We start from the raw sequence: 27834 nt of genomic DNA, 5'->3' as shown, positions 1-27834 counted from the left end.
CGTTTCCTGTTGAATCATTTCCTGTGAAGAATAAAAATACACTTTTACCAGTCCTGCTAGACCAGTTATGTCTAGCTCTCGGTGCGACAATGAAACCCCATTTTATTTAAAGGACGTTGCCGTTTAAGTTTTTGTTCATGAATAATAGACACCTTCATGTCCAGACGGCCGGTGCTGGTGAGCTAACTAGCCCCGGTATGTTGTGTTAGCATCCAGGCCAACAGCTACATTTCTGTGAAAAGCCATCTAATGAACTGTAGGCCTCGGCTTACTTGTTAACTCGAGGCTGCGGTGTTACTAAAAGTTGATTCTGTGACAACGTACAGTGAATGTTAGTTTGTCGTAAACTGTTTCGTCACAGTTGTATTGCAGCAACAGTTAGCCCTGTTAAGATTGTTTATGTAAGTTTGACAGTTGCTGTTTTGCGACCAACGTTCTGACATCTAACTCAGTTTTAAATAATGGCCCTTCGATTTTTTTAAGTACTATTTTTTTTCTTTAAGAAACGTAGGCATAGAATTAGCTGATGGCAGGCCAATCCCAATAGCAGCACTGTTGTGTGTCTAATATCTGCGGCGCAGCACATATCTATTTACTGTCTGTTCTACTATGTTTCTCCTTTAACAGTAGGTGGCTGACGTGAGCTAGTATGTCGCTGTCGCTCCCATCCACCGACATGCTTGAGACACCTCCCGGATATCCATTTGAGGAAATTAATTATGAGGACATTGAAGTAGAGGAGGTAGGGTGCATTTATTAGTGTGATATTATTACTATTGTCCAAAGTTAACACCCATTGTAAACATTTTATTTTCAGGTAGTCGGCAGAGGAGCTTTTGGAGTGGTTTGCAAAGCCAAGTGGAAAGGCAAAGATGTTGCTATCAAGACCATTGAAAGTGAATCTGAGAGAAAAGCCTTTATTGTTGAGGTACACACCTTAGAGTGCTGTTTCATATTTTTAACGCAACGTTGGATACTCGCATTGTAGTGTTTAACCGAATTAAATGGGGGGCCAGCATGTAGGCTCCTCCACTTTTTAGCATTTCCTATCTACAGAGGAACAATGCGGGATAATTGTCAATCTTACTCCCAAGCAGTTTCTCCTGTCTGCGCGAAACACATATTGGGCTTTTGACGATATATAGGTCGGACACATGCGACCTGTGCATTCAGACTGAGGTCGCATTAAAAAAAAAAAATCTGATCATATCCGCCACATGAAAGTGACACAGGTCAAATTTGAAAAAATCGGAATTGAGCTATTCAAACGTCGTAAAAAATACAGCTACTGGTCACAGATATGGGAAAAAAACAGATTTAGGTTGCATTTCCCTGCAGTCTGAACAAGTTGTTTGTTGCTCCAGAATCCAAGTTGCGCTGGTCAAAAAATGCATGATTGAAGCAGAAAAAACATATCAAACCGTACCCTCCATGATAATTGGCACCCCTGGTTAAGATGTGTTGAAAGCCTTAAAAAATAAAATATTTGTTGCAGAAGCATACTAAAATTTTTAGAAAAGATTCATCAGACATGGAATCAAACTTCTCCTATTGATATCTGGGTCCCCAGATCTCAACCCCAAGTTTGGGGATGAGAGTAGCAAAATTCTAGAAAAACAGGAGATGGAATGTTTTTGTCTTGAAAGCACAGAGAAAGTTGCTGCGCTGAAGTAATCAGATGGTATTACGCAATTCGCCATGTGAGGACGATAAGTACCACAGAGATGAGAGAGAGGACCTGGTTATCATTCTTGGTCACGTTCTGAAGAACCCTTAAAAGATCTGAAGTGTTATTCATAAAAAGTGATAAGATTGGATGAGTTGTACTTTTTTTTTTTAAATACCGGTACTTGATGTGGCCCAGAGACACCCAGACTCTTATCTTCAGCAGTACTCATAAGTTTAGTTCGATATCCCTGATTTAGAGAGATTGTAGAAAGAGGAATAGTCGAAGGTCCCGCTTTCTGTATTCTATTGTCTAGTGCGGGGGTCGGCAACATGCGGCTCCAGAGGCTCTTTAGCGACTTAGATTTGTTCTTGGTTTTACTGTTTGGTGCTTTCTACCGCCTTTATTACCGATTTGTCTTACTGTTTATTGTGCATGTTAAATTGCTCCATGTACAGCACTTTGTATGCAGCGATGGCTGTTTGAAAGTGCTCTATAAATACTGTTGACTTGACATGTAGTGACTTGACATGTAGTGGCATGTAGTGTTATAAAACAACATGTAGGAGTTGTTTTATAAAAAATGTTTGAAAATCGAAAAAGATTTTGATAGGCTCATATAGCTAAAATGGATATAGATGCATATTGCAGCTCCGAAAAAGGAGCGCTGTGGTGTTGGTTTTTTAAAACGTACACTTTAATTATGCATTTAACAGTCTTGCCAAACACAGACTTCAAATCTTCTAAAATCCATAAAAACCCATAAAAATTAACCTGCGGTGTTAATTTCATTTGTGTATGTCATTTTCCCCACCCTTCCAATTCATAATTTTGTCAGAAAATGATCTGCTTTCCCCGCCGTCTCCGATTAGTTCCGACGATCACGTGATCACTTCGGATAGATTGACGCCATCCTCGGGCAGTGAATGGATGGTTTGGTTGCCGGCTTGGCAAACAATTACCGTATTTTCTGGAAAAATCTATTCATCGAATTTATCGATCCCAACATTTGTAGCAATGCCACTCGAGCGAAGCGCGCCTCAGCTGTCGATAGTCCGCTGCTCTCTGCTGTGTGTGCGTCAGCTAAGCTTAGCTGTTGTCTCCGATAGGCTAGCTTTTTGTTGTTGTAGATCAAAGCGTATTTGATTTGTGACGTCGGTTGCTTGGTTCAAACCAAAAGACGTGCGCGTGCGTACATGTTCGCGCGGACGCACACACAGTAAAGAGCAGCGGACTTTCAACTGCTGAGGCGCGCCTCGCTAGAGTGGCGTCGCTACAAATATTCCGGGACATAGCTATTTTCAAGTGGCATGGCTGGAGAAGCCGGAGTTCCGTGTTTGAGTCGGAAAAATTGCTGGCGATTATATGTCGGCCTACTGCGAGTGTGCAAGAAGGGCATCTCCGTGAGAGGTAAAACTTGTCATAACCACCTGTTCAAGTCAAATGCATTGAGGCACACAGCAAAATAGAAGTAAATTGATCACCAAGAACTTGCAAAAGAGATTGAGGAGAAAACTAAGTCACGGTCTGCTATTCCCTAATTGTCATATCAGTTTCATATTTGTCATTATAAAACACTAGCTGGTTCGCCGCCCTCCGGGCGGCTCATCAGCTAGTTCCTGCGGAAGGCTGGTAAGGTGGTGGTTCGCCGCCCTCCGGGCAGCTCATCAGCTAGTTCCTGCGGAAGGCTGGTAAGGTGGGCCTTCGGCCCACAAAAGTGTTGTTGCTTGGTTCAACTTTTTGTTCATCTTCATTGCTTATCGCGAAAATAAAGAGATGTATAGCTCTACTAAATAACTAACAATTTCATTGCAATGCTTGTGGGTAGACAACATTTTTTCGCTAAGATGCCCGCGCGATCGTAGTGAGCCACTGCCTGAGCGGCGCAGTGGCGGCGTGCAGCGGCGCGGTGAAGTAGGTACGTTTTGAAAAGGGACAGACGGAAGGACAGACCGCGTGCGGGACGACGCGCAATATATATATAGATGTCTGATCATTGAAGGTGATATGAGAGAAAATAATAGGGTTGGACCATTTGGGATTTAGACTTCTGACGTGCATTTCAGCTGTTCAGGTATACTCGATACTGCTAAGATGGGCAATCAGTACTACTGTGAGTGAAACCAGATTTTTCTTAACCCTTTCCAGGTGACCCATATGACCATTAGCTCAGTTCTTAGTGTTGTGTTTATTCAAAAATAAATTGAAGTTTTATATTTTCTCTATTAAATTTTCTTTGTGTGTTTTATTTGAGAATTAATTTGTTTTTTTTTTCATTTTCCTACCTGTGATATAGGTAGCAAAGTGACAATTTGACATACAGTATGCCAAAAAAAGGGTTAAGTGATTGCCCCTAAAAATACAGATGTTCCCTTCCTTTGGCAGCAATGATTTGAACACCAGCTCAGTGATATGTGACTTTCTGTTCAGCCCGTGTATTGCTGAGTGGGCATTAAATCCACCGTGATTCTCCCGCTGAATGGAGAAAAAGTCCTTTAAAAATGGCAAAATTGATCCTGAAAAGTCATTAAAAGGTCCATAAATAAAAAGCAAGTGGAAGATTGGGAACCCTGTTTGGGTTGCTGACCCCTGGTCTAGTGAAACATTCTAGGAGAATATTAGGTATTGTTTTGTTGGTTAAAAAGGAGCTGTACAAAGCATTATCAGCAGTATTAATAATTGTGGTACAAATGATTTGATGTAAAATCGAATTTCTTAATGTCAGATCCCCCTTCCTCGCCACTGAATAAATCCACTTGAATTAAAGGTTGGATTTTCCTCTTTTGGAACATTTTTATCCTCTATCCACCCATCCATCTTCCGATCCGCTTTATCCTCACAAGGGTCGAGGGAGGTGCTTGGGCCTATCCCAGCCGCCTTCGGGCAGTAAGCGGGGGACACCCTGAACCGGTTGCTAGCCAATCGCAGGGCACATAGAGACGAACAACCATCCACGCTCACACTCACACCTTGGGACGATTTTGAGTGTTCAATCAGCCTGCCATGTATGTTTTTGGGAAGTGGGAGGAAACCGGAGTACCCGGAGAAAACCCACGCAGGCCCGGGGAGAACATGCAAACTCCACACAGGAAAGCCGAAGCCGGGATCGAAACCACAACCTCAGCACTGTGAGGTCGACGCGATAACCCCTGGTCCACCGGGCCCCCCCTTTCATCCTATATTGTGTAAAAAACAAACTGTTTATTAGAAGCTAAACAACACATCTTAACCAGTGGTACCAATAATTATGTACCGGTAAGTCGCTTCAGTCGCATTATTTCTGGGAAATTGATTTGACAGAAACTGAGACCAAGTCCAGGAGTGTTCGGACTCGCACCCAGAATCCTGGTTTCCTAATTGTAGGTGTGTTGAGAAATAAACTGTGTGCATTCATTCATTCTCTCTGACAGTTCGGAAACTCAGAGCATTGTTCAAATGTGTTGTGTGGTTACTCAAAATGCCCCAAAAAAGGAGTGCCAGAGCCTAGTGCCTCTGGCAGTACAAATGGAAACAATTACTGGTAACATACAGTCAGCTGCGTTTGGAAATTAATGGTAGGCAAGTGTGCTCTGCTTCTCTAGGCACACACTCTTAGAGTGCTATAAGAGCGTCAAGAGTGATTTTTCGAACACCCTTGCTATTGACTGCTGCGAACGAGTTTCAGTTGGATGAAACTTTGCCTCTCACTTTGGAAAAGTTGTTTGTTTTAGTTTTAAATACAATACATCATGATTTTGTATCGTGCTTTCACAACAGCTGCAGCTGTAACAAAGCGCCTATCAAAACAGTTAACATTAAGTAAAATAATAAACAATAAATTGTTCACCTGAACGAGAATCCCGCTGCTCATTGTGGCCAAAGCTTGAACTTGTACTTCCTGTTCTTGCATATCGTCCACCCTCTTCTGGTGGGTGTCAAATACTGTTGATGCTTTTTCGCATGCGGAAGAAGGTGGCCACCAGCGGTAACGCACCAAAAGTATTTGGCAACCATCAAAAGACAGTCAACACAATAAGCAATTGAGGATTTTGGGCCCACGTCCGAACTGTAATTTTAATATCTACAACTGTAATTTTAATATCTACAAGTCGCAGTTGTGTCTCGGTTGCAGAAAACTAAAGAAAGGTGTGACTTATAGTCCAAAAAATCAGCTTTGCTGCTATTTTCCTTACAATATTTGTAATATTAATTACAGTATTAGTATAACTTGAAGTACCTCTATATTACCAATATTGACTTGCATTCCTCTGTCTGCAGCTTCGGCAGCTTTCGCGGGTAAATCATCCTAATATTGTGAAGTTGTATGGCTCCTGCAGTAATCCAGTAAGTTCGCAATTATTTTTATATTACTTATTGTTGTATTGTTCCGGTCATTGGTCTTTATATTTGATAATAGGAGTGCACCGAAAAATTTTGCCGAAAATGGCACATATGTTCATTTTTGGCTTTGGTCCAAAATATTTTTTTATCAACGTAACATGACTCAAACACAGTGTTGTGATAAGGCATGCACCAAGGTGGTGAAGTAGTATGTGAAAATGTGCAATTCAATAGCTTGCACTTATGCTGAGGTCAGACGACACAAATATAGGCCAATATTTTTTGTTAATATGTTTTGCTATCATTTTCTTTGGGGGCTTGACACACAAATGGATAACAGTATTTTTGTGTCATTCATAAAAAAAGGTTTTGTTAAAATGTACTGTACTTCTCCAAATGTTTCTGCGCAGCAGTTTTTCAAAACATACAGGTTATAAAGGACAAAAAGAATCAATCGTTTGTTCGATTTGCAGCTTTATGGAGGTTGTATTTGCTGAAGTCAAAAGCTATTTTTATCAAAAAGAGCTTGCAGTTTTCATAATGGCGGTGCCAGATGGACACATAAGCCCACACCATCTACACTGTAGATGTAGATTCTACAGTAATAGGCAGAACAACCAAATGCTCTTCCAATAGATGACAGAAGGTGCAGCTATGTACGGACTTTTTATGAATCATTTTTGCTAAGTGGTGCGCCGTGACATTTTTTTGGGATGGAAATATGTGCCTTGGCCCAATAAAGGTTGTGAAGCACTGGAGAAAACTATTGATTAAGAAAGTAGTGAATAACATAATTTTCATGCATTGAATGCAAAAACTTGTGAGGAACCATCAAAACATCTTTATTTTCTCTATACGGCCAAATGGATCTGACAAGTCGCCGAAAATACATATCCAATTTATAGCCACATAAGAAAGGCTTCTATTTATATCCTGATTTTTTTTTTCCAGTATTGGCAAAGAGTTCTCACTTCGGTGCATCCCTATTTGATGATAATCAAGAGAGTCGAGTCAGCCATTGTGAATGAATAGGCATGGGTCGGTTACTCAGAGTCAAGCAGCTGCTCCTCCACATTGAGAGGAGCCATATAAGGTGGCTCGGGCCTATGGTAACGATGCCTGCCCCCTGGTCGCCTCTTTGGTGAGGTGGTCACTGGCTGTAGACCCCAGTGACGACACAGGGCACTAGAGAGATTGCCACCCGGCTGGCCTGGAAACGCCTTGGGATCCATTCTGAAGAGTTGGAAGAAGAAGCTGGGAAGAGGGACGTCTGGGCTTCCCTCTTAAAATTCCTGCCATTGCCACCTGACCTCGGATCCAATGTAGAAAATGGATGCATGGGTAAATGTCGTGGTCAAATTGTGTTAATTACTCAACCATGCAAAAACAATACATTTTAGACCCCTAATTGCAGTATTGTGAAACCACAATTTTTTTTTCTCAAGGTTATCGATCAGCAAGAAGCTGACACCAGCCCATGCCTACTTGTGATCATGTTTTGTATGAATTGATTAAATAATGCCGTTGGAGAAATTGGCATAATCCGATGCTCCTCTTTAGGTCTGTCTTGTAATGGAATATGCTGAAGGAGGATCGCTGTACAATGGTGAGTTTACACTACAACATAACTGTCAAGTGAGAATTCCCCCCATTTGTTGTCTAAGTTACAGTATACAAGTTGGATCATTTGTCAGTCTCAACAATGTTGTGATGTCCTTTCTGTCACTCATACTGTATGTAATCAGAGTAGGAGTTGTAATCAACAGCAATATGCAGATATGTTGTGCCTCAAAGTTATCTTGCCGAATCAAGTCCTAAAGTCCAAATCCTATTTGTGTTGCCCTTATCAGCAAAAATCTGAAAGGGCTCCAAAGGCCCAAAGATGAGCAACATCCTCTGATGTAAACCTCCCAAACCTCAAAATTTTCGACAGTAATCCGTTCCCTGGTTAGTCGGACAAAGGCATGTGAGCGCAATTTTCACCCCAGTTAACATAATGTGGACAGAGAAACATTGACACACAAGTCATCAATCAGCGCATGGACATATCCACACGCACGCACGTGGGCACCCAACCATGCACATGTGCGCATATGCTGCACCCATGCATGCACGCCAAGATGAGCAACAGCCGGAATGTCACCTAACATGAAATCAAAACACAACGTTTTTCGTACTGCCAACCCTCACAGTCGACTTGTGACCAGTCCGCTGGCTCCCGGTCGATCGCGATTGATGTATTGGGCACCCCTGCCTTAAAATCGGAAGCAATTCGTTGACTAGCTTAGCGCTTAGTGCCATTGTTTGCGCATGAGCGGTGATTCAGTTGTCATCTGACTGGTTGCCCTTTATGTCAATCAAGTAACGGGATTGATGATTAACTGAAATCGTGAATTCTCTAGTACTTGTCGCCTGTTGTTAGAATGGAAGCGCCACCGCCGAAGTGTTTTCAACGCTTGTCATGTGAAAGCCCAGGAGCCGCATGGAACCAGCCAAAGAGCCGCATGCGGCTCGCGAGTCGCGGGTTGGCCACTCCTGCTCAATTGGGTTAAGGTCCGCTGATTGACTTGGCCAGTTGAAGACTTTCCAGTTTCCCCCCCATAATTAAGTCGTTGTTTGTGTGTTCAGTGTGTTTTGGTCATTTTCTGAATGCATGGTGAAGCTTCTCCCAATTAAATTGGATGCATTCATTCATTCATTGATCTTCCGAACCGCTTGATCCTCACTAGGGTCGCGGGGGGTGCTGGAGCCTATCCAGCTGTCTCTGGGCAGTAGGTGGGGGACACCCTGAATCTGTTGCCAGCCAATCGCAGGGCAAACAGAGACGAGCAACCATCCACGCTCACACGCACACCTAGGGACAATTTAGAGTGTTCAATCAGCCTGCCACACATGTTTTTCGAATGTGGGAGGAAACCGGAGTACCCGGAGAAAACCCACGCAGGCCCGGGGAGAACATGCAAACTCCACACAGGGAGGCCGGAGCTGGAATCGAACCCGGTACCTCTGCACTGTGAAGCCGACGTGCTAACCACTGGACTACCGCTAATGCCTAAATTGGATGCATTCTCTTTTTAAAATAGCCAGACAAAATGGTTTTGTCAAATTCTGAAATCCTTCTGCTGCGACCGTCATCGGTTACATCATCCATAAAAGGGCTCACTAGCCCTTTCCAGAAGCAGCCATGCAAGCCCAATGCAGGACATTTCCACCACTATGCCTCACAGAGGATCTTGAAGGTTTCGTATCATAAGCAGATCTTTTCTTTCTCCATACGTGAGCCTTTCCATCACTATGGTAGTGGTTCTTCTTGGTTTCATCAGTCCAGAAACACCTCTGTGTTTCTTTGCGAAATCCAGTCTGGACTTCTGATTCTTTTTGGTGATGAGTCGTTTGCATCCTGTGTTTCCTCTCTTGAAGTCTTCTTCGAATAGTAGATTGTGATCCTTCCACCCCTGCCCTGTGGAGGTCAGCACTGATGTCACTGACTATTGTCATTGGGTGTTTCTTCACAACTCTCAAAATGCTTCTTTCATCAACTTCTGTTGATACCCTTGGCCCACCTGTCCGATCTCTGTTGCTCAGTACACTTGTAGGGCCCTGTTTTCGTATGTGAGCACCTGGGCGCTTGGTGTAAAAACGGGCGCATCTTCATTTGTTTGCATTCATTCCGGTGCAAAGAGCTGCCTCGCAAACTGGTAACTTGGTCACAAAAAGTAGACTGCACTCAATGGTGCAAGTCTTGCTTGTGATTGAATTTGGTAGACTGTGCTGTGTGCCACAGTCTACCAGCCAGGGTGTTTTTTTTTTTTTTTTTTTGTGATTGGGTCTCTTTTTTGGTGGGGGCACACTTCTGGTGCCCCCACCAAAAAACACCCAATCCCTACCCCACCACCACGATGCCTCTGCAAATTTTGTTACTAAAATTAGACTAGATCTTTCACTCGGCAAAAACACAAACTCGTGGTGCAGTGGTCCAACGCCATGTTAGTTGGATCGATGCACAGGCAGACAGATTCAGCTCTCCGCAGATATGTGTGGTGGATGTCATCAGATTTCATTCAGAAATGTGACACCAGGACAATCCCTCTGAATCATTGTAGACACCAATTCACTGAAAATGATTAGGATTATCAGCTTAAAAAAAGTAAAAAAAATGGCACCCCTATCTCAATTGGGAAGGGTGGAGGTCACACATGGATGCACGGTCGTGGTTGCAAGGCTGTCTCCAATTGTCCACATCACATTCACGGCCTACTACATCATCAGCAAAGGGAGAATTTGCAGTTTTTTGAACCTAATTCTACCTGTGCAAAGTATACCAAAATACCAAAAAGAAAACTCCATCCATGCACACAGTTAGACTGGACTTTGCGCGTTTATAAATATATGTCAGCCATCTTTAAAAATGGCCACTCCAGGTCTATTAAGTTACTGATCTTAAATATAGGCCCAACCTTTTTAAATGCTTGAGACATACGGCTACTCAAACATCACAATGGGATATATTCATTCGCTTGATCTCAAAAGCTCAAAATCGGGCACCTGGCTTATGGTCGATAACCATAACATATAAATATACCAAAAATATCTGTAATAACACAATAGGCTGTGCGGTCAAGCGGCTGACCGCACAGTGATTGCCGTTAGCCGTTGAAACTCATCAAAATATTTTTTGTTTGTTTGTTGATTTGTTTTTTGTTTTTGTTAATAAAATAACTTCTGACAATGCTGCGCTGCGCTCTGCCCGTGTCACTATCATAAAACGCCACTGGATTGATGATTTTTGGAAGAAAAAAAACGAGATAAAGATGAACATGCAACACTTTCTTTAAATCTCAGGAACTCTTCAAATAATCACATCTAAAACTGCTAGGAAATCACAATGCGCCATCACTGGTGAGCTATTTTAGAGTAGTCCTGCAGGCTACTCGGGTGGGTTTTGGGGGCTACAAGATCTGGCCTCATGTTAGTGACCCCAGCTTTAATATATTCTCAAAAATACAATGCAATTATCACATTTTTTAAAGTGATCTAAATGTTGCTGACAGGAGCAGCATGGAGTACATACATGCATACATACATCTTCCGAGCCGCTTGATCCTCACGAGGGTCGCGGGGGGTGCTGGAGCCTATCCCAGCTGTCTTCGGGCAGTAGGCGGGGGACACCCTGAATCGGTTGCCAGCCAATCGCAGCAGCATGGAGTAGGAAAGCCTAAATTATTAATTGTCATCTCCTTTTGTGGTGTATCCTCAAGTTGTTTTTGAAACAATTAAGGATCCACCAGATGTATATTAAAAGTGTTTTGTCAGACCTGTGCATGTCTATTGTTCCTATGTTTTTCTGCTGTCATTGTCAGGGTCGTGACTTCACTTTCTTGTTTGTAGTGCTGCATGGTGCTGAACCGCTCCCCTCTTACTCCGCCTCCCATGCCATGAGCTGGTGTTTACAGTGTTCCCAGGGTGTGGCCTACCTCCATGGCATGAAACCAAAGGCTCTGATCCACAGGGACCTCAAGCCACCTAAGTATGCCCCCCGTCATCTCACATTGTATTGTTTGCTGTTTCATTGTACCTCATACCAGTGGTTCGAACAGTGAGACCCACATTTTCACATGGCCAGCAAGTCAAGAGGGAAATAAGTTATAAAAACAAAACAAAAACAATAAAAAAAATATTTGTCAAAAACGTATACTCTTTTCAAACTTATAGTCGACCCCCGCTATTCACGGGGATAGCGATTGGGCAGGTCAGCAAATATGAAAATTCCTAAAGAAAGTGACAGCCCTTGAAATGCATTAGAAAAATATTTATTGAATTCAAAATTCTTCCAAAAACTGCTGATAAGCATTCAATATATGTACGTTTTCCATGAAAAATAGGAGAGAAAGAAAACCAACCCCAAATCTCTCAAACAATATGAAAAAATATACATATTTTTAAATTGGTGAAGATTCAAATCTGCGGGTGCCGAACCTCGGGGCTGTGGGGGTCGACATTTGCAAGCATTTTAGAGCACGTTAATAAGAAACTTGAACCATGTAAAATGTGTGAAAATATATCCATCCACAAAACGGACAGGATCTCTGATTGAGCACAAACTGAGGAGAAACAAAAATGCATTTATAAATGTGTGTAAACACACATTAAAAACGACCCACACTTAATCATATTTCACTCTTGTTTCTGTGTGTTTTATCAAATCCATTTGAAACACCCCTAGGTGACATGAACACTTGGCCATATCTCACATTTGGAAAATGTCATCGCAAAACAGAACGGGATGGCCAACCTGATTGTTTTCAAACTTAAAGCTTAATTAATTATTTTTTTTTATTTTGTGGGAGAAACCATTTTTGACTATTTAAACTGAATCGAACAAGGTGCATCTTTCCAAATGATATGAACATGTGAAAATGTTATCCAGAAATTGACTTGAATTCAAAACAACAAAGTATATACAGTGTTCCTTCACTTATTATCGCGGGTTAGTGGGTACTGGGACCCCGTCGCGATAAGTGAAAAACCACGATGGAACGTTGGCTCCCCCCTAGGAATTATTGTGTACGTTTATGTGGATACCAGCATGTTTATATGTAAACGGTATGCATACTTTACATATTTGAGACAAAGACTACAGCAGTACACTTAAATCATTAATTATAAAACATTGTACAGTAATTAATATTCATCAGCATTGCCTTTTGAGAGAGACAAAGACACTTGTGTTGCTCACACTTTACGCTGCTCTGACAGTGTAGCCACCATTAACCTCCAGCTAGCTGCTGGCCAGTTATCCCCGCGCAGCCGATGTATTTATAATAAGACAATTAATCGGTATTGATGAGGAGGAGTCAAAGAGAGAAGTGCTGCTTTTTTCGGACAAGCCCAATCACCCTCTCTCTTTCTCTCTCGCTCACTTTTGCTTTTGCCCGTGCTCGAGCGTGTCCACCACCCGCCCCTCATGCAGTGCACGGAGCAAACACAACAGTGTGACGAGACACTGCTCAGAGTCCACAGCTGATGAGACATTGATCAGATTCAACAGCTTAACTAGACACTGATCAGAGAGGCAACCATGTGATAAGACACAAGGGGAAGGTGCTAGGCGGGGCTGCGAAGATGCGCAGCCAATCAGCTCACGGGACAAATCCACTTGTGCTGTCATTGGTTGAATCGCGCTGGGAATCATGCGTACAGCCATGTTCAAAATCTCCGAGTCATTCTGCATTTTTTTCTGAATACAGTACTTTGGGGGGACAAAACTTGATGCAGTGAAGCCACGATAAAGGAGCATGATCTAGCAAGGATATGGAGACGACCTATTTTTTTTCATCTATATTTCCTCTGAGATCTTGGACCTGTGAGGAGCGGTTTATCATTGACTGCCGCAGAGTAAAACTGAGCAAGACGTGTCGTCGTTGAGTCTCACACTAAGCTCACCTTCCTTTCATCAGTTCAACACATTTTTTTCACACACCTGTCCACGTACTCGTCATAAAAGAGAAGATCCTCTCCACAAACCTAGTGGAAGAGGTGATGCTGAAGACTGCTGCTTTGATGTTGGGACGTTCAGCTATATGAAGGGCCTGCCACCTCATCACAGACACCTCACTTCAGTTCCTTTTCCCTGCCAGTTTCTTCTGTTGGCAGTATGCGTTCTTCACATAACAGATCCATAGAGATGTGCAACCTACCCGAAGAGACGAAAAGTTGTCAATTATAGTGGTCCAGGGGTGCCCGACCTTTTTTGATCGAAGATCTAATTTTCGGCCTACTTTAACCTGTTCGTTGGCTCACCATTGCCATCGGACATTTTATTGTTTTACTGAGAAGTGTGATGATGAGGTTCGGAGCTGGCTAACAGCGAAGCTAGCATGTCGTTTCATTCTACACCATGTATCCATCCGGAGGGGTTTAACCATGTTCATTTGCACAATATACTCGTATTGCAAAAGTTGTCCTGAGGTGACTGGTCAAATATTTTAACAAAGTTAAGCCATACATTCATTCACTCATTCATTCATTGTTGATGTGCAACCTCTCCGTTGTTTTGGCACGTCTTCTATGGTTGGTTTGGGGTTCACATAAACAGTGTTTTTGCACACAAAACAGTTTTGTGCTCCAAATTTACTCTTACGTGCTTGTAATTGTAACATCACACTGCAGCATCTGCCGACAGCAGGAAGGTGATAAGTATAGCGCATGGGTGTCAAACTCATTTTTGTCATGGGTCTCATTGTACTGTAGTTTCCGAATCCCTCGGAGGGCCGTTATGACTGTGAAAACATAGAGAATTCAAGAATATTGCTTTATTGATCTCTACTGGAACAGATTTCAGCAAGCATCTTAAATGGTGGCATGTTTGATTTGCTTTCGCAGGCCACATAAAATGATGTGGCGTACCAGATCTGGCCCCCGGGCCTTGACTTTAACCCCTTTGGTGTAGAGCAGGGGTGTCCAAACTTTTTGCCAAGGGGGCCAGATTTTATGTGGTAAAATGTCGGGGGGCCGACCTTGGCTGACATTCTTTACATTGAACAACAATATTGTTCAACCAATTTTAGTAAGCCAGTCTGTTTCACATTTCCATTTTTATTTTAATTTCAACAATCTTAAGAATGTCTTTTGGTTCATTTGAAACGGGTATATCACATGCAACTGCTTATTCACTTGACTTTTTCTTAAACAGAAGTCTCCTGAGTGCAAATTGATTGATTTGAAACATAAAATGTATCACCATGACTTTTCAATAGTCACAAAACCTTTGACTCGAACAACAGGGAAATGAACAAGCAATACACATATCCACAACTGCAAGGATCATTTGAAATATGACATATCAGTCAATATAAACACGGAGTGATGTCTTGTTAACTCGTGAGTGATGCCCTCTAGTCTCTAAATGCTATTACTCATTTAGTGAATGCTATTACTCATTTAGCCACTAGAGGGAAGCAGTACTCTATGAAACATCACTCACCAGTCTACGAGACCTCAGTCAATGCAACACGTGTTCCATTGCGCCCAACCTGCGGGCCAGACGGCACTGATTTTATGACAGGGGCCGAGGGCCGGATGAAATTCGACCGCGGGCCGGATTTGGCCCGCGGGCCGGACTTTGGACATGCCTGGTGTAGAGTATAGGGCAGTAGAACGAACAAATCACATTTGAATGCATCCTTTCAAGACTGACATTTTTCTGATTTTATGTGTGTTCATACTCGTGCGTTGTCCTTTTTAGTTTACTGCTTGTGGCTGGTGGCACCGTACTCAAGATATGCGATTTTGGAACAGCCTGTGACATTCAGACTCATATGACAAACAACAAAGGAAGTGCAGCGTGGATGGCTCCGGAGGTATTTGAAGGCAAGTATTTGGCTTTTTCCAAATTTGTTTCCAAACTGTAATTAACCATTGTCTTATTCAGCATGCTTGTCAAATGTTGGTCGTTTGGTTGTCACAAAAAGGCAGAAACTAACTGATAACAATGGCATATCTGCTTCCTGCTCTAATGCGATGCAGACACTTTTGCTGCTAGCTCTCGCCCGTCTTTTTTCTTCTTCTTTAACATAGCAACGGTGACACTCGCACACTTTGATCTATGGGACTGTAATTTTTTGCATATAGGCAGCCGCAGCCATATTTCAACCTTTGTTGTTTCCTCCTTGAATACGTAAATGTGGCTTGTAAATTACAACAACACTGCTATTTGTGACAAGATGCCTCTCGATTCCACTGAAGACTATTAAAAGCGCCTTCATAAGATGGCAGTATTAGAAACAAAAATTTACTGCCTTAAATTGTATCTGATGGTAAATCGACCCACCCCTGGATTTTGCCAGGAAAAGAGCCGAAAGAGAGAGGACAGCAGAAAACAGGCAGAACCAAGCATCAACTTAAAGCATCAAATTAATGAGTAGTGTGGTTTGCCTGCGCTGACTGTCTCTTCAAACCAAAAGATAAAGCAGCCATGGACAATGACTGCCTCAAAAATTAATGGTGAATACATAACTACTCGGAACATGGACATCCAACTCAAAATAGATTTGGTCCACTTCCACAATATACTGACTCCCTGAAATAAAATTTCTGAAATCTATGTAACTAAAACATTCCAGATGAAGTCAATCGATGGGCCTTAAACACTGATTGGTGACAGAGCTCTAAGTGATGTAAAACACTTTTGCAACAAGAACACCACCAAAGTGTTGTCTTTCATCAATTACATGGCATCCTATATCTATAAATGAAGATTGCTATTGAGTGCCCAACTGAGAAATCTGTTCTCATACAAACTGGAGTCCTGGATTCCCCGGGAAACAAACTATGTAAATAAAACAGTGTTTTACATTCACAGTGGCCTGGGGCCACCACATTAATGTGGTGGGTCACCAAAGGTTTTCTGGCCTGTACACATTTCAGAAATAAATACATTGAAATCAACATGTTTTTTCTTTATATTAAAAATCAATATTTTGAGTTTTTCTGTGCATCTGGTTATATTATCAAATAAAATATAAATGTATATGTGTGTGTGCGTACGTGTGTGTGTGTACGTGTACGTGTGCGTGTGCTCGCGTGGGTGCGTGCATGCGTCAAACACGGTGGTGGTAGCGTCATGGTCTGGAGCAGGGACAGGGGAAGATAGTTAAAACTGGTGGGATGATGGCTGGAGCCAAACTAAGGGCCATTGGTGAAGAAACCCTGTTGGAGCCTGCAAAAGACAATGATCCTAAGCATCAAAAAATTTACAATGGAAATTATTCAAAACGAAACATCTGCAGATGTTAGAATGGGCACGTCAACATCCAGACCTGAATCCGATTGAGTATCAGTGGAAGGATAAAAAAATTACTGTTCACAAACACTCTCCATCTAACCTATTAAAAACACTTTGCACGCCACACTTTCTATTTTTTTTACTCCTTAAAATATTTTAAAATGCCATACGAATTTTGTTGCACTTCCTGTGTGTGTCCCTTTTGGTGTTAATTCTTATATGTTAAAGCCTGAAATGTGTTCAAAGGTCACAAAGTTCAAGGGGCCCGTCACACTTGAAGGCCCCTGGATTTATTCCCACTGTCAATCTCAAATCCAACGCAGGGCAGCTGCTCGGCCTGCGATTGGGTGAGCAAGTGGAAGCGAAAATTAGCCACACAACTAGTGTGGTTGAGATCAGCTTTTCTTGCACAAACAATTTCGGCATGATTACAAACCACAAATCTTAGCGGGGACACTGTATTTGAAATTTGTGGCATTTCCTTTTGTTGTTCAAACACTGGAGCAATTGCTCACAGCAATATTGCTTTGAAACCTCTTTGCTTTGTTTGAAAGTGATCGTTTTCCTCCTGGTTTCTAGGTAGCAAATACAGCGAGAAATGTGACGTGTTTAGCTGGGGTATAATTCTCTGGGAGGTGGTCACACGTCGGAAGCCCTTTGATGAAATTGGAGGACCAGCTTTCCGTATTATGTGGGCAGTGCACAATGGTGAGTCAGAAGGATGGTGACATGAATATGGACATTTTTGGGCCACTCCCAGCATCAGTTTATCTTACATTTAAAACGTATTTTTTCTATTCCGCGATCATACCAATCTCCTTTGTTGAATTACGTGTGTTCTATTTCAGGGACAAGACCACCTTTGATCAAGAATTTACCCAAACCTATTGAGAATTTGATGACGCGCTGCTGGTCCAAAGACCCCTCTCAGCGGCCTTCCATGGAGGAGATTGTGAAAATAATGACTCATCTCATGCAGGTGAAATGTTACTAAGTTCATCCATTCTTCCATTTTCTGATCTGCTGATCCTCACAAGGGTTTCGGGGCATGCTGGAGCCGATCCCATCTGTCTTCGGGCAGGAGGCGAAGGACATTCTGAACTGGTTGCCAGCCAATCGTAGGGCATACATAGACAAACAAAATTATTGGCGCTCACAATCACACCTTGGGACAATTTAGAGTGTTCAGTCTCTCATGCATGTTTTTGGAATATGGGAGGAAACCGGAGTACCCGGAGAAAACCCACGCAGGCCCGGGAAGAACATACAAACTCCACACAGGAAGGCTAGAGCCGGGATCAAACCCACGACATCTGCACTGTGAGGTCGACGTGCTCACCACTGGACACCGGGCCACCCTGTTACATAGTTTTCATACATTTTCCAAAGCTTGTCTTTTCGGGTTGTCAGGTAGCAGTGTTGTGAATAAAGTGAAATTATTCTAATGTATAGATTCGACAATTTATTTTTCAAGGCTTGAATAAACTGATTCGCATTGCAATTTGCAAGTCCCTATTCATGTTTTGCGCTTCAGAGAGACGCATTGTAAAGCATAATTGCAAGCGCACGTAATGCGTTTACGTCAAAGACGTGCAGGAAGTTGGAGGCGGAAGTGAACTTATTCTGTGGATGGGCGGGAAGATGACATTAGTGTGGGAGTTGCTACTGCTAATATGCTTCAGTGTGGGACTTACACTTGCGCTTGAGACAATCCGTGTTGTTGATACACAGGCGAGGGGACTTATTTCTCCTGCAGGATGTGTAATATCCAGTACCAGCAGGTCCACAAAAGTGGATCGACATATTTCCGGGCCAATGCGTTGGGAGTCGGCAAAGGGCCTGCCCAACGGAAGAGAAAGTGGGGGAGGAGGGGAGGCCTGAGGCAGAAGTACCTTGGCCAGAGATTCAAAATCCCTCCGTTACCTTCTATCCTGCTCGCCAACGTCAGGTCAAAAACTGGACGAGCTTCATGCCAACATCTCGTGCCAGTGGCCGTACAAGAATGTGGGATTGATATGAATATTGATATGAAATATTAATGTTATCCTGTACTTATTGCCTGTGATGTCTGTTTGCAGTACTTTCCTGGATCCGAAGAACCCCTGCAAACGCCATATCAATATTCAGATGATGGGCAGGGCAATTCTGCCACGAGCACGGGTAGAGCAATAACTTTCACTTATGTGATGCCATATACATTAACCACATGTCTGAGATTAGCGGGAAGATACTTTTCAATTGGCCAGATGTATAATGTATTGTCATTTAACACGATGCGTACCAGGATTTTGAATAGACCTAGACACACCAGAACCGTCATTTTGACGGCTTGCACTCTGTTGCTCTCTGACAATGATGTTATCGCCTAAAATGATGATTACTCGCTGCTTGACTGTCGAAGAATAGTATTTTATTTATTACACTTCTGTTGTATCTTTTAATGTAATTATCTCATAAATTAATGAGAAATATAATGCACTTCAAAAAAACTGCACTAAAAAGCGGTAAACTGTACATTAAACCCTCAGATAACGTGGTTCGCCCCTCGTGACTTCGCTGTTTCCCGTATTTTTTAGTGCAGTTTTTTAAATGTTTATTTTTATTTTTTAATTTGCAACCCCGATTTGTTTTTTGTATCTCAATTGGCTGAGGGACTTCAGGGGCTTCAGATTGTCAGAAAGAAACGTTTCGGGAAGGAAATGCATCAATAGTCTAGAATTGATTGGAAGTGAAATGTAGATCCCGGAATCAAAATGGAGTATTGAGCTGTCAATAGATTCCCACCCCGAGTAAAAACGTACAAAATCACAACTGGGGGTGGCATGGCTCAGTGGTAGCTTGATCGTTTCTCAACCTGGAGGTTTGTTGTTCCATCCCGGCCATTGCAACCATGTTGAAGTGTCCTCGAGATAGATACTGAAACCGCAGTTGCTCCTGGTGCTGCGTCACCTATAGGTGAATGAGCTAACAGCGTGAAACGCTTTGAGTAGCGAAGCGATAGAAATGTGTCAGCCCTTTAAACATTTACAACTACATTGGCAACAGCAGAGCTTGGCTTTCAGACCAAATGTAGCATTGTTCAGCACAATTACCAGTCTTCAATGACTGCAGTCAAAAAGCGGCGGTTGCCTTGAAAGATGCAACTCATTTTCTGCCGCGCATAATGCGGTGCGCCCTATATATGAAAACAGTTTTAAAATAGGCCATTCATTGAAGGTGTGATTTATAATCCGAAATCCTTTATAGTGCGGAAAATACGGTACTCTGTTTCCTTATATTGGCAGACATCAAAAGATTTTGGGTGGGTGGAATCTGTTGAAATAAGCTTTTTTTTTCCTTGGAAAACAGGTTCATATGTGGACAGCACTGGCAACAAAAGTGATGCAAACATTGAGCGCAGTGATTCTCAAGGAAGCAGCGACACAATAAAGATCACACCCCAGTTTGCGCCTCACTTCAAGCCAAAGGTAAAGTCAAGTCTTTATTTTGATTTGGGGGTGAGAGGAATGAATGTTGAACAAAGCAATTGCAGATTAAGTAACTCGTAATTTGGTTTTCCAGGGAGACCCTTTAAGGACGTTGCCTCTTTCCAGAGGGGGTAGTTTTGAGAGTCTGCCTGCTCGAACACAGGGCTTGATATCCTGTGACAATAAACGAATGAGTGCTGACCTGTCAGAGTTGGAGCCCAAAATAGGATTTGTCCCAGCAGGTAATAGAAGACAGATTAAGATGTTTGTTTTTTTTAAACTTATTGCTATTTAGACTTGATCATTGACATTGGAGGGAGGCCTTTCTGAGGACCTATCGGAGCCCAGACCTGTATGAAGGGGAAAAATATATATATTTAGCTGCAAATATTGACAGACATTGCCACTTCACAGCATCTGGAATGAATGGGATGCATGTTGCCCTTGCAAAAAGTAAACTCTGCATGTGTCTTGGCCTGCCTTTCCAGTCCAGTTGGCTTCGAGTCTATCATAGTCTGCACGCTTGTTTGTGTATGCAGCTGTATGCATGTGTATATGTTTTTGCAGCACGCCCGCAGTATAAACGAGGCCATCGTAAAACAGCATCTTATGGCACCATTCTGGATGTTCCCAAGATCGTCGTCACAGGTATAAGATGGACTGCCGAGCCTCCCGCTAATTGGGTTTAATTGGTTTTGGTCACGATCTTGGGTTGCTTTGCTCTGACTCATTCTCCTGTGTGACACTCCTCGACGTAAGGGTTACGTAATGTGAAAAGGGTTAATTATGAAATTTTTTAAAAAGTATTGGCTTGTCCTGGAGTTGCACACACAGAGCTGCCTTTTATGCTGTGATTTTATTTAAATTCAAAAAAATACGGCACCAGTTAGAATTGCAGCTTTGTCATGCCGGTTTGAATATATCAGTTTTACAATTGCATTCGATAATTATTCTAACTGGGGGCTTGCTCTTTGTCATATGACTGGCTTGCTGGTAGAAGGTCCTGTGTAGAAAAGCATACATTTGTTTTTCACGCTGTTGCTTGGCCTGGCTTTTATGCAGTGAAGAAAAAAAGAAATTGTGGCTCTTCCACCTAACTCTCCACTGATTGACTACATCCTCTCATTTTTTTTGAGAGGTTGTCATGATTAAAGGTGAAGATAGAATTGAGACAGTTCTGATAACCGTCCTGTGTGTCGTCTCGAGACGCAAGTCAAATCCATTGACTATCAGTTAAAATTGTATGTACTGTAATTACATTTGGCAGATTTAGTTAAACACGGCAGTAATGTATTTTCATGATCATAAGACGCACTTATAATTCTTAAATTTTCTTCAAAATGTACGGGGCACCTAATAATGTCTTGTGTATACACTGAGTGCCAAAATCCCACTTGGGCTACGGCAAGTGATGAGGGACAAGCATTTGTGCATTTTTTAACACAACAAACTGCTTGCAGATAAACAACAAACCAGCCCAACCACATCACCAACATGGACGACGTGCCGCTCACTTTCGACACCCCAGTGAACCACACTGTATAGAATACAATAACATAAAATACATCCTGATTTATACAATGCTTTCACAACAGCTGCATCTGTAACAAAGCAGTTCACATAAAATAAATAGAAATAAAATAATAATAAAAAAACATATCAAAACACGGACAGTCGTGCAATCTTAACCACTTTACCCTCATGCGCTTTGTTGTTTGAAGCAGTTCGAGATGATCATTGGATCAGAGACGTCATGCTCAAAATGTGAACACGTCTGCTATAAGCAAAATTTGAACGTCAACAAAAAGCTGTAGTGACGAAAAAAGAGATTGTTTCACCTCTCCTGTCCCATGTCCCTCTCCCGCTTCAATTCCAAGCGGCGACTCTTAAGTTCCAAATATCCATCCGCGCTCCGCGCCGCCGCTCCTATCTGCTCATCCTCGGCTCAAGCAGCCATCCATCCAGCCGCACCAACGCAGACAGTCCAACAGCGCCGCCATCTCCACTGAACAAAACAGGACTGTGAAGATTTCTGCCCATTACTGGCGGAAAAAACAGAAGCGCCCTGGCTGTCCAGCACTGACAGTCAAATGGTGCCGACATTCCTCCCAATCAAAATCAGTGCTGGTACATGCGTGCTGCAGAGAAGGCGCAGCCACCAGGAACAGATTATTCTCCTTTGACGAATGTCGTGGCCAAAAAAACGCTGAAAACAATCACCATCGGGTCCACACGACGTAACGACAAACACCATGTGACAAAACAAAAGACAAAAAAACAAAAATCAAGACTCTTGAAGAGCACTTGACGGCAGCTGCCGACGAGGGTGCCATCTTGCGGGTCTGAGGGGGACCAGCACGGTAGTGATACGCACAACGGAGCACGAGAAGTTGGCTTTTACGATTGTGTTTGGTTGCCATGGTAATGGACAGAAATTGCCAAACTCAAGTTGCAAGCGGCGTGGGAAAGAAATAGCAACCGTAACTGACACTGCACCCTTTCATACGGTGCGCCGTATGATCGTGAAAACAATGTAAAAGCTTATGTTTTTGTCATGCACTACATATGACACAGACTAAAATGACTTTTTTTTTTTTTTTTGGTCTGTCCTTGTTTTTTCTACCATGTTCACAGCCACACGTGAGCCTCAGAGGCGCCGCTCTGTGCAGGATTTGCCAGGGATTGGCACGGAATCCACCCAGGTAAGTCAAACCATCGTGGCGGTGTGAAACTTTAAATGTATGGAAAAGGAGCGCTTCCTCCAACGTCAGGAGGTAAAGTCTTTTCGATATCCAAAACAGCTGCCCTAATTGTATTGGTATCTAATTTCATACAGTTGCGCACAATAGATTGACTTTACCTGACAGAATTTGCAGGATGTGGAGCATTCCATAAAGAAAACAAGTCATAAGGCAAAACCACTTGTTTACAGAGAAGCCTGAAATTCAGCTGAAGTTTATTTTTGTGGGGTTTTCTCTGCATTCCAAGCAGTTTTTTCTGGCATTTGTGTCTGAAACCAAAATTTCACAAATGATGCCAATATCTGGAAACATTTCAACTGTAATACTGTATAACCTGATTTATATAAATGAGACGATAGGAACTGATTTGGAAAAGAAAAAAACAATTAGAAATATTGCTACCGGCGAATCCTTATACCTCAAACATTAATGTTGCATCATAAAAGAGAGCAAACCATTTTCAACACTTTAGATTGGCCAATTATTTTTAAAAATAATACCCATACATCTGGACCATATTTTTGGTGATGTGTTTCAGGCATCAAATTGAAAATGAGAGAGTGTTTGGAGGCTGGGTGGGGGGGAACATACATCAGTTTGAAATGTCTTGCCTTTATAGTGTATTCAATTGACCAAATTCAAGTCCATTTTCTTTATCTAGCCCAAACCCTGGAGAACCCACGGGGTCAAATTTGGCCCCTATAAATTCTGCTACTCAAATGCTCCCCTTAAATCCCAAAGGGTCAAATTTGGCCCTAATTGTAAATTAGGATTAAAGCATAAAATCTTTGAAAAAAACATATTTTATTGTTCAGTGAACATATAGCAGTCATTTAATGTATAATTCATCATTTTCCAAAGAGGAAAATGGTTATTGGTTTCTCCAGGGTTAATCACAGTCTCAAAGGGCTTCACAACCCCACAGTGGGCAATTATTAACAATAATTATTTCATTTTAAAAAGTTTTTGCAAATCATTGTCTTCTCTCTTCATGTTTTACACCACATCCCAACTTAATTGGAATTGGGGTTTGTCCAATGGGGACCTTGCAGCGGACCCTAAAATAGAATAAAAATATCTTGAGATGGAATTGCCCCGAACAAACAATTCATCCCATTTGTCTTGGTTACATTTCATGCTCTGTAAAATCTAATCAGGGATTGCTTTTTGCTGTTATCTCGCCAACGATTTCTTGCACCCCCTCTCAAAAAAATAATTATCGTAAATTCCGGATTACGAGCCGCTACTTTTTTTCCACACTTTCAACACTGCGGTGTGTAATATGAAGCGGCTTTTTAATTTATTTTTTCCAATGCGGAAAAACATGGACCAATAAAATGAATGAGTCTTTCACTGAGGTCCAATGAGATTATATGACTAATCACAACTTCCGCTTTTTTTTTGCCGTAGCGGGGGAAAAATGTGTTACCCGGCAACAGTTGACCAATAAAATGAATGAGTAATACACAGGGGTCCAATGAAATTGTATGATTACCGGTAATCACAACAATCAGAAGCGAACTCCCGTCTACTCATTGGCCAGCGGTTTATAGTACGGTGCGGCGCATATATTTACAAAATGGATTTATCGTCATAAATCTGAGCACGCGGCTCTTAATCAGGTGCGGTCTGTAGCCCAGAATTTACGGTATGTGATGGCTCATTGTTCACAGCTGATATTTCCATTCCTTTTGCAAATTTATTCAGTTGGGACTTAATACCTTACCTTAGTATCAAACTTTATGACGCGTGCAATTTGTCTCTCGGCCCTTTTTGCACAACCTTGGATAAATAACATCCTTGATACAAGTCATTTATGTCCTCTTGCAGGGAAGTCGGAATAGTAGCCGATCTTCGAGTCCCAGTTTGAGGGTGATGCTGCCCGAAAAGGCAAACAGCAGAGGTTACTTCTCCCCCGATGACCTCACAGGTACTTCGCGCAGCCGTTCAAGTTAATAAAGATAAACATTTGATCCGCAAACTTACAATAATGTCATAGTCGGTTATTGAACAGTTGTTGGTAACGGCAAGCATATTCCTTGAGAGATTCCTACAGATTCATGACCAATTTGTTTCATAGACACCAACGGCTCAGACAATTCAATTCCAATGGCTTACCTCACCCTTGACCATCAACTGCAGGTATATATATATTTTTATTCAGTTTTATATCTATAAAATGTTGCTATTACAATCCCTTTCTGACATAATGCATATTTGCAATGTAAAGTGGTAACCGCACCATTGCATTGTATTCCAGCCACTTCCTCCTTTCCCCAACTCAAAAGAGTCTATGGCCGTTTTTGAGCAGCATTGCAAAATGGCACAAGAGTATCTGAAAGTGCAAACAGAGATCGCCCTGCTAATCCAGAGGAAGTAAGTCAAGCAACAATGTCGAAAAAATCTGATATTCATTACATCCCAAATAGTTATTTGCTGAAGTTTCGTCATCCCTTTTGCTGTTGGAAGCAGAGCACACGCTCCGCTCACAATTTTAGCTGTTTACTCTCCAGCTTCTACTGTCTGCATTGGGCGCCGTTTTTGGGGGCACTCTGAATAACCGACCGGCACACGTGAACAACGTTCTGAGGTTCCGAACAGTTCAAGTGAAGGAGCGTGAACAGACTGTTTTTCTGTTCGTACCCACGATGAGGGAACGAAGCTTTGGGGGGGGCCGACGACCTCTCCGGCACGTTTGGAAATATTCTCAGGGCACACTGCTTGACTTCAACTGTTGGGAAACTCAGAGCATTGTCGAAATGTGCCTTTCAGTTTATCCCGAGGGCACCAAAAGTCAAGCGCTGGTGTGCGCTTTTGCTGCCTTAACTGGAAATATGGCGTGGCAGTCCAGATGGAAGCAGTTCAAGAGGGGAACTGTGCCCTGCTTCTCCGAACACACATAACACACACACACACAGTCGTGTCACTGACGGGCGTCAGTGAATTTGTGAACGCGACCCTCATGTTAATTGCCTTGGATTTTAAACAATTCTAATTTAAAGCAACTCTCCCCTTAAATCAGGGGTGCCAAACTCATTTATGGCGCGGCCACATTTTAGTTACCGTTTCACTTGAAGGGCCGATATAACTGAAGCCATATAAAAAAGTCAAGAATAACTCTTGATTCAACTCGTGTTTAAGTTACTATACACCTGGCCAGATTTGGCCCTGGGGCCTTGAGTTTGACACCCGTGCCTTAAATTAAATTTTAAAAAAGACATTTCTTGACTGGTGTGACTTAAATGTAAGAAAGCTTGTAAGAGAAAATGCAAAAAGTTATGGTCGGAATTGACTGAATCTGCAAAAAACAAACCAAACATATCGTGAGGGTCCACTGTCAACCTAATTGTTGTTAAAGCATGGTTCCACTCTACTGGTCTGCTATGAGAAATGAGTCAGTAAGATTGCTTCTTAAATTACTTCCATTGTCATCTTTGAAGAAAGGAACTCTTTGCTGAACTGGACCAAGATGAGAAGGACCAGCAGAACACGTCCCGTCTGGTGCAGGAACACAAAAAACTACTGGAAGAGAACAAGAGTCTGTCCACATACTACCAGAAGTGCAAAAAACAGCTGGAGCTGATTCGGGTCCAGCAACAGAAGAGACAGGGAACTTTGTGATTTGGACACCTGGTCTCTGGCGTAAAGTCAAATGCGTGTGCACAAACACACAACACACGCACACCAGTTCAGTGCTGGTATACCCTGCATGTCACACTGTAGTGTCTGCCTCTGTCCAGCAGAGAGGTGTCTTCTGTACATATATTTGCACATATTCACAGTGTAATCTGTGACTGCAGACCAAACAATCACTGCATCCCAGAGCCTCCACAGGGCTTCGGTATGGAGTTTTGCTTTCTATTGCAGCTGAGTGTGACAGCAGGTTGGTGAGGGTGGTTTGTGTATTTTACAGGTTGCTCTCAGGGCCTCTTGGCAGACCAGTTGATGGATTTTGTTTTCATTCCTTAAGCATTCTCTGGTACCCTTTGAGCAGCCGATGGCAAAATCGTCCTCGAGAATGTGAAGAAGAAAAAAAAGCAAGGCTGCTCTTCAACATGATCGCGTGCGGAATTCATGGAATGTGTAGAAGGATAATTGGCACCTATTCTACGAAGTGTGTGTGGATGCCATCCCCCGCCCTTAGGTGTAGCAGTGTATTTATATTCAATCTCTCTTTTTCCATTCAGCGTTGTCCTGGCAGAGACCATGATAAATTACTCTGGGGACTTTACATTCAGTATTTGGTTCAGAGATGGTTGTTTCTTGGTCATACGTTTGTGTTCCTTAGTAAAAGACTCTCTGCGTGTCCACCCGGATGCAAAAACAAAAAACAGCAACACCCGATACCTTTTTGGAGCCAATAAGAGAAGCTGTGGATTCCACATTTAAAACATTTTTATATTTGACCTAAACGTTGTTTTGATTGTTTTGATTTTATTTTTTTTTTGTCTTTTTCTATTTCGCAGTCATTATTAGTTTTGACGTTTTATGGGGTGCGGGATTTCTGAAGTAAGAGGCTTCTAGAGGCCCATACATACCATTTTTAGTTCACGTGTTGCCTTAGAACGTGCCTGCATTTTTCAGTGCTTGACTTGTTTTGCGTGACGATTGGTGAAAATGAGGAAAAAAAGGCAAAGTAATGGACATTGGATGAATTGTACTCAAACGTCGTTTTAATTCAATCAATTCATACCCCTCAAGTATTTTTGCACAAACACTGTTTTATCTGTCAAGTACAAATCCGTAATTACAATTTTAAAACACTTGGCAAGTCATTAAAAATTATGCATTTTGTTCATGCACATCGATTGAGTTTCTGTCTCATGGTTTTTCTTTTTATTGATCCATACATGCATA

General features: G+C 42.2%; 1 protein-coding gene across 5 annotated transcripts; it reads left to right on the top strand.

Annotated features, from left to right (window-relative positions):
* Positions 1-27790, top strand: map3k7 (mitogen-activated protein kinase kinase kinase 7). Of its 5 annotated transcripts, none has more exons than XM_052052149.1 (18): positions 1-177; positions 628-742; positions 818-928; positions 5924-5989; positions 7547-7592; positions 11375-11513; positions 15231-15355; positions 17349-17477; positions 17618-17748; positions 18848-18929; positions 20118-20236; positions 20331-20478; positions 20804-20884; positions 22871-22938; positions 24808-24907; positions 25058-25119; positions 25238-25353; positions 26418-27790. In XM_052052149.1, exons 2-18 carry the CDS (start codon positions 650-652, stop codon positions 26596-26598), a joined length of 1797 nt encoding a protein of 598 aa, XP_051908109.1. In that variant the 5' UTR covers positions 1-177; positions 628-649; the 3' UTR covers positions 26599-27790. The 5 variants fall into 5 exon arrangements, with proteins under 5 accessions (XP_051908109.1, XP_051908108.1, XP_051908106.1 ...); XM_052052148.1 differs by having other exon boundaries at positions 1-195; positions 631-742; XM_052052146.1 differs by having other exon boundaries at positions 1-195; positions 15231-15359; positions 17353-17477.
* Positions 27791-27834: the final 44 nt, after the last annotated feature.

Source organism: Hippocampus zosterae, chromosome 19, assembly GCF_025434085.1.
Source record: "Hippocampus zosterae strain Florida chromosome 19, ASM2543408v3, whole genome shotgun sequence".
NCBI lineage: Eukaryota > Metazoa > Chordata > Actinopteri > Syngnathiformes > Syngnathidae > Hippocampus > Hippocampus zosterae.
The sequence above is the reverse complement of the archived record's forward strand: the minus strand, read 5'-3'. Positions and strand labels throughout refer to the sequence as shown.

What these genes read in the sequence shown, in the direction of transcription:
- map3k7 (XM_052052149.1), top strand. Translation starts at nt 650, where the DNA reads ATGTCGCTGTCGCTCCCATCCACCGACATGCTTGAGACACCTCCCGGA. An exon ending in GAAAAGCCTTTATTGTTGAG is followed by an intron (nt 929 to 5,923) that starts GTACACACCTTA and finishes CTCTGTCTGCAG; the next exon opens with CTTCGGCAGCTTTCGCGGGT. An exon ending in CAATTCTGCCACGAGCACGG is followed by an intron (nt 18,930 to 20,117) that starts GTAGAGCAATAA and finishes CTTGGAAAACAG; the next exon opens with GTTCATATGTGGACAGCACT.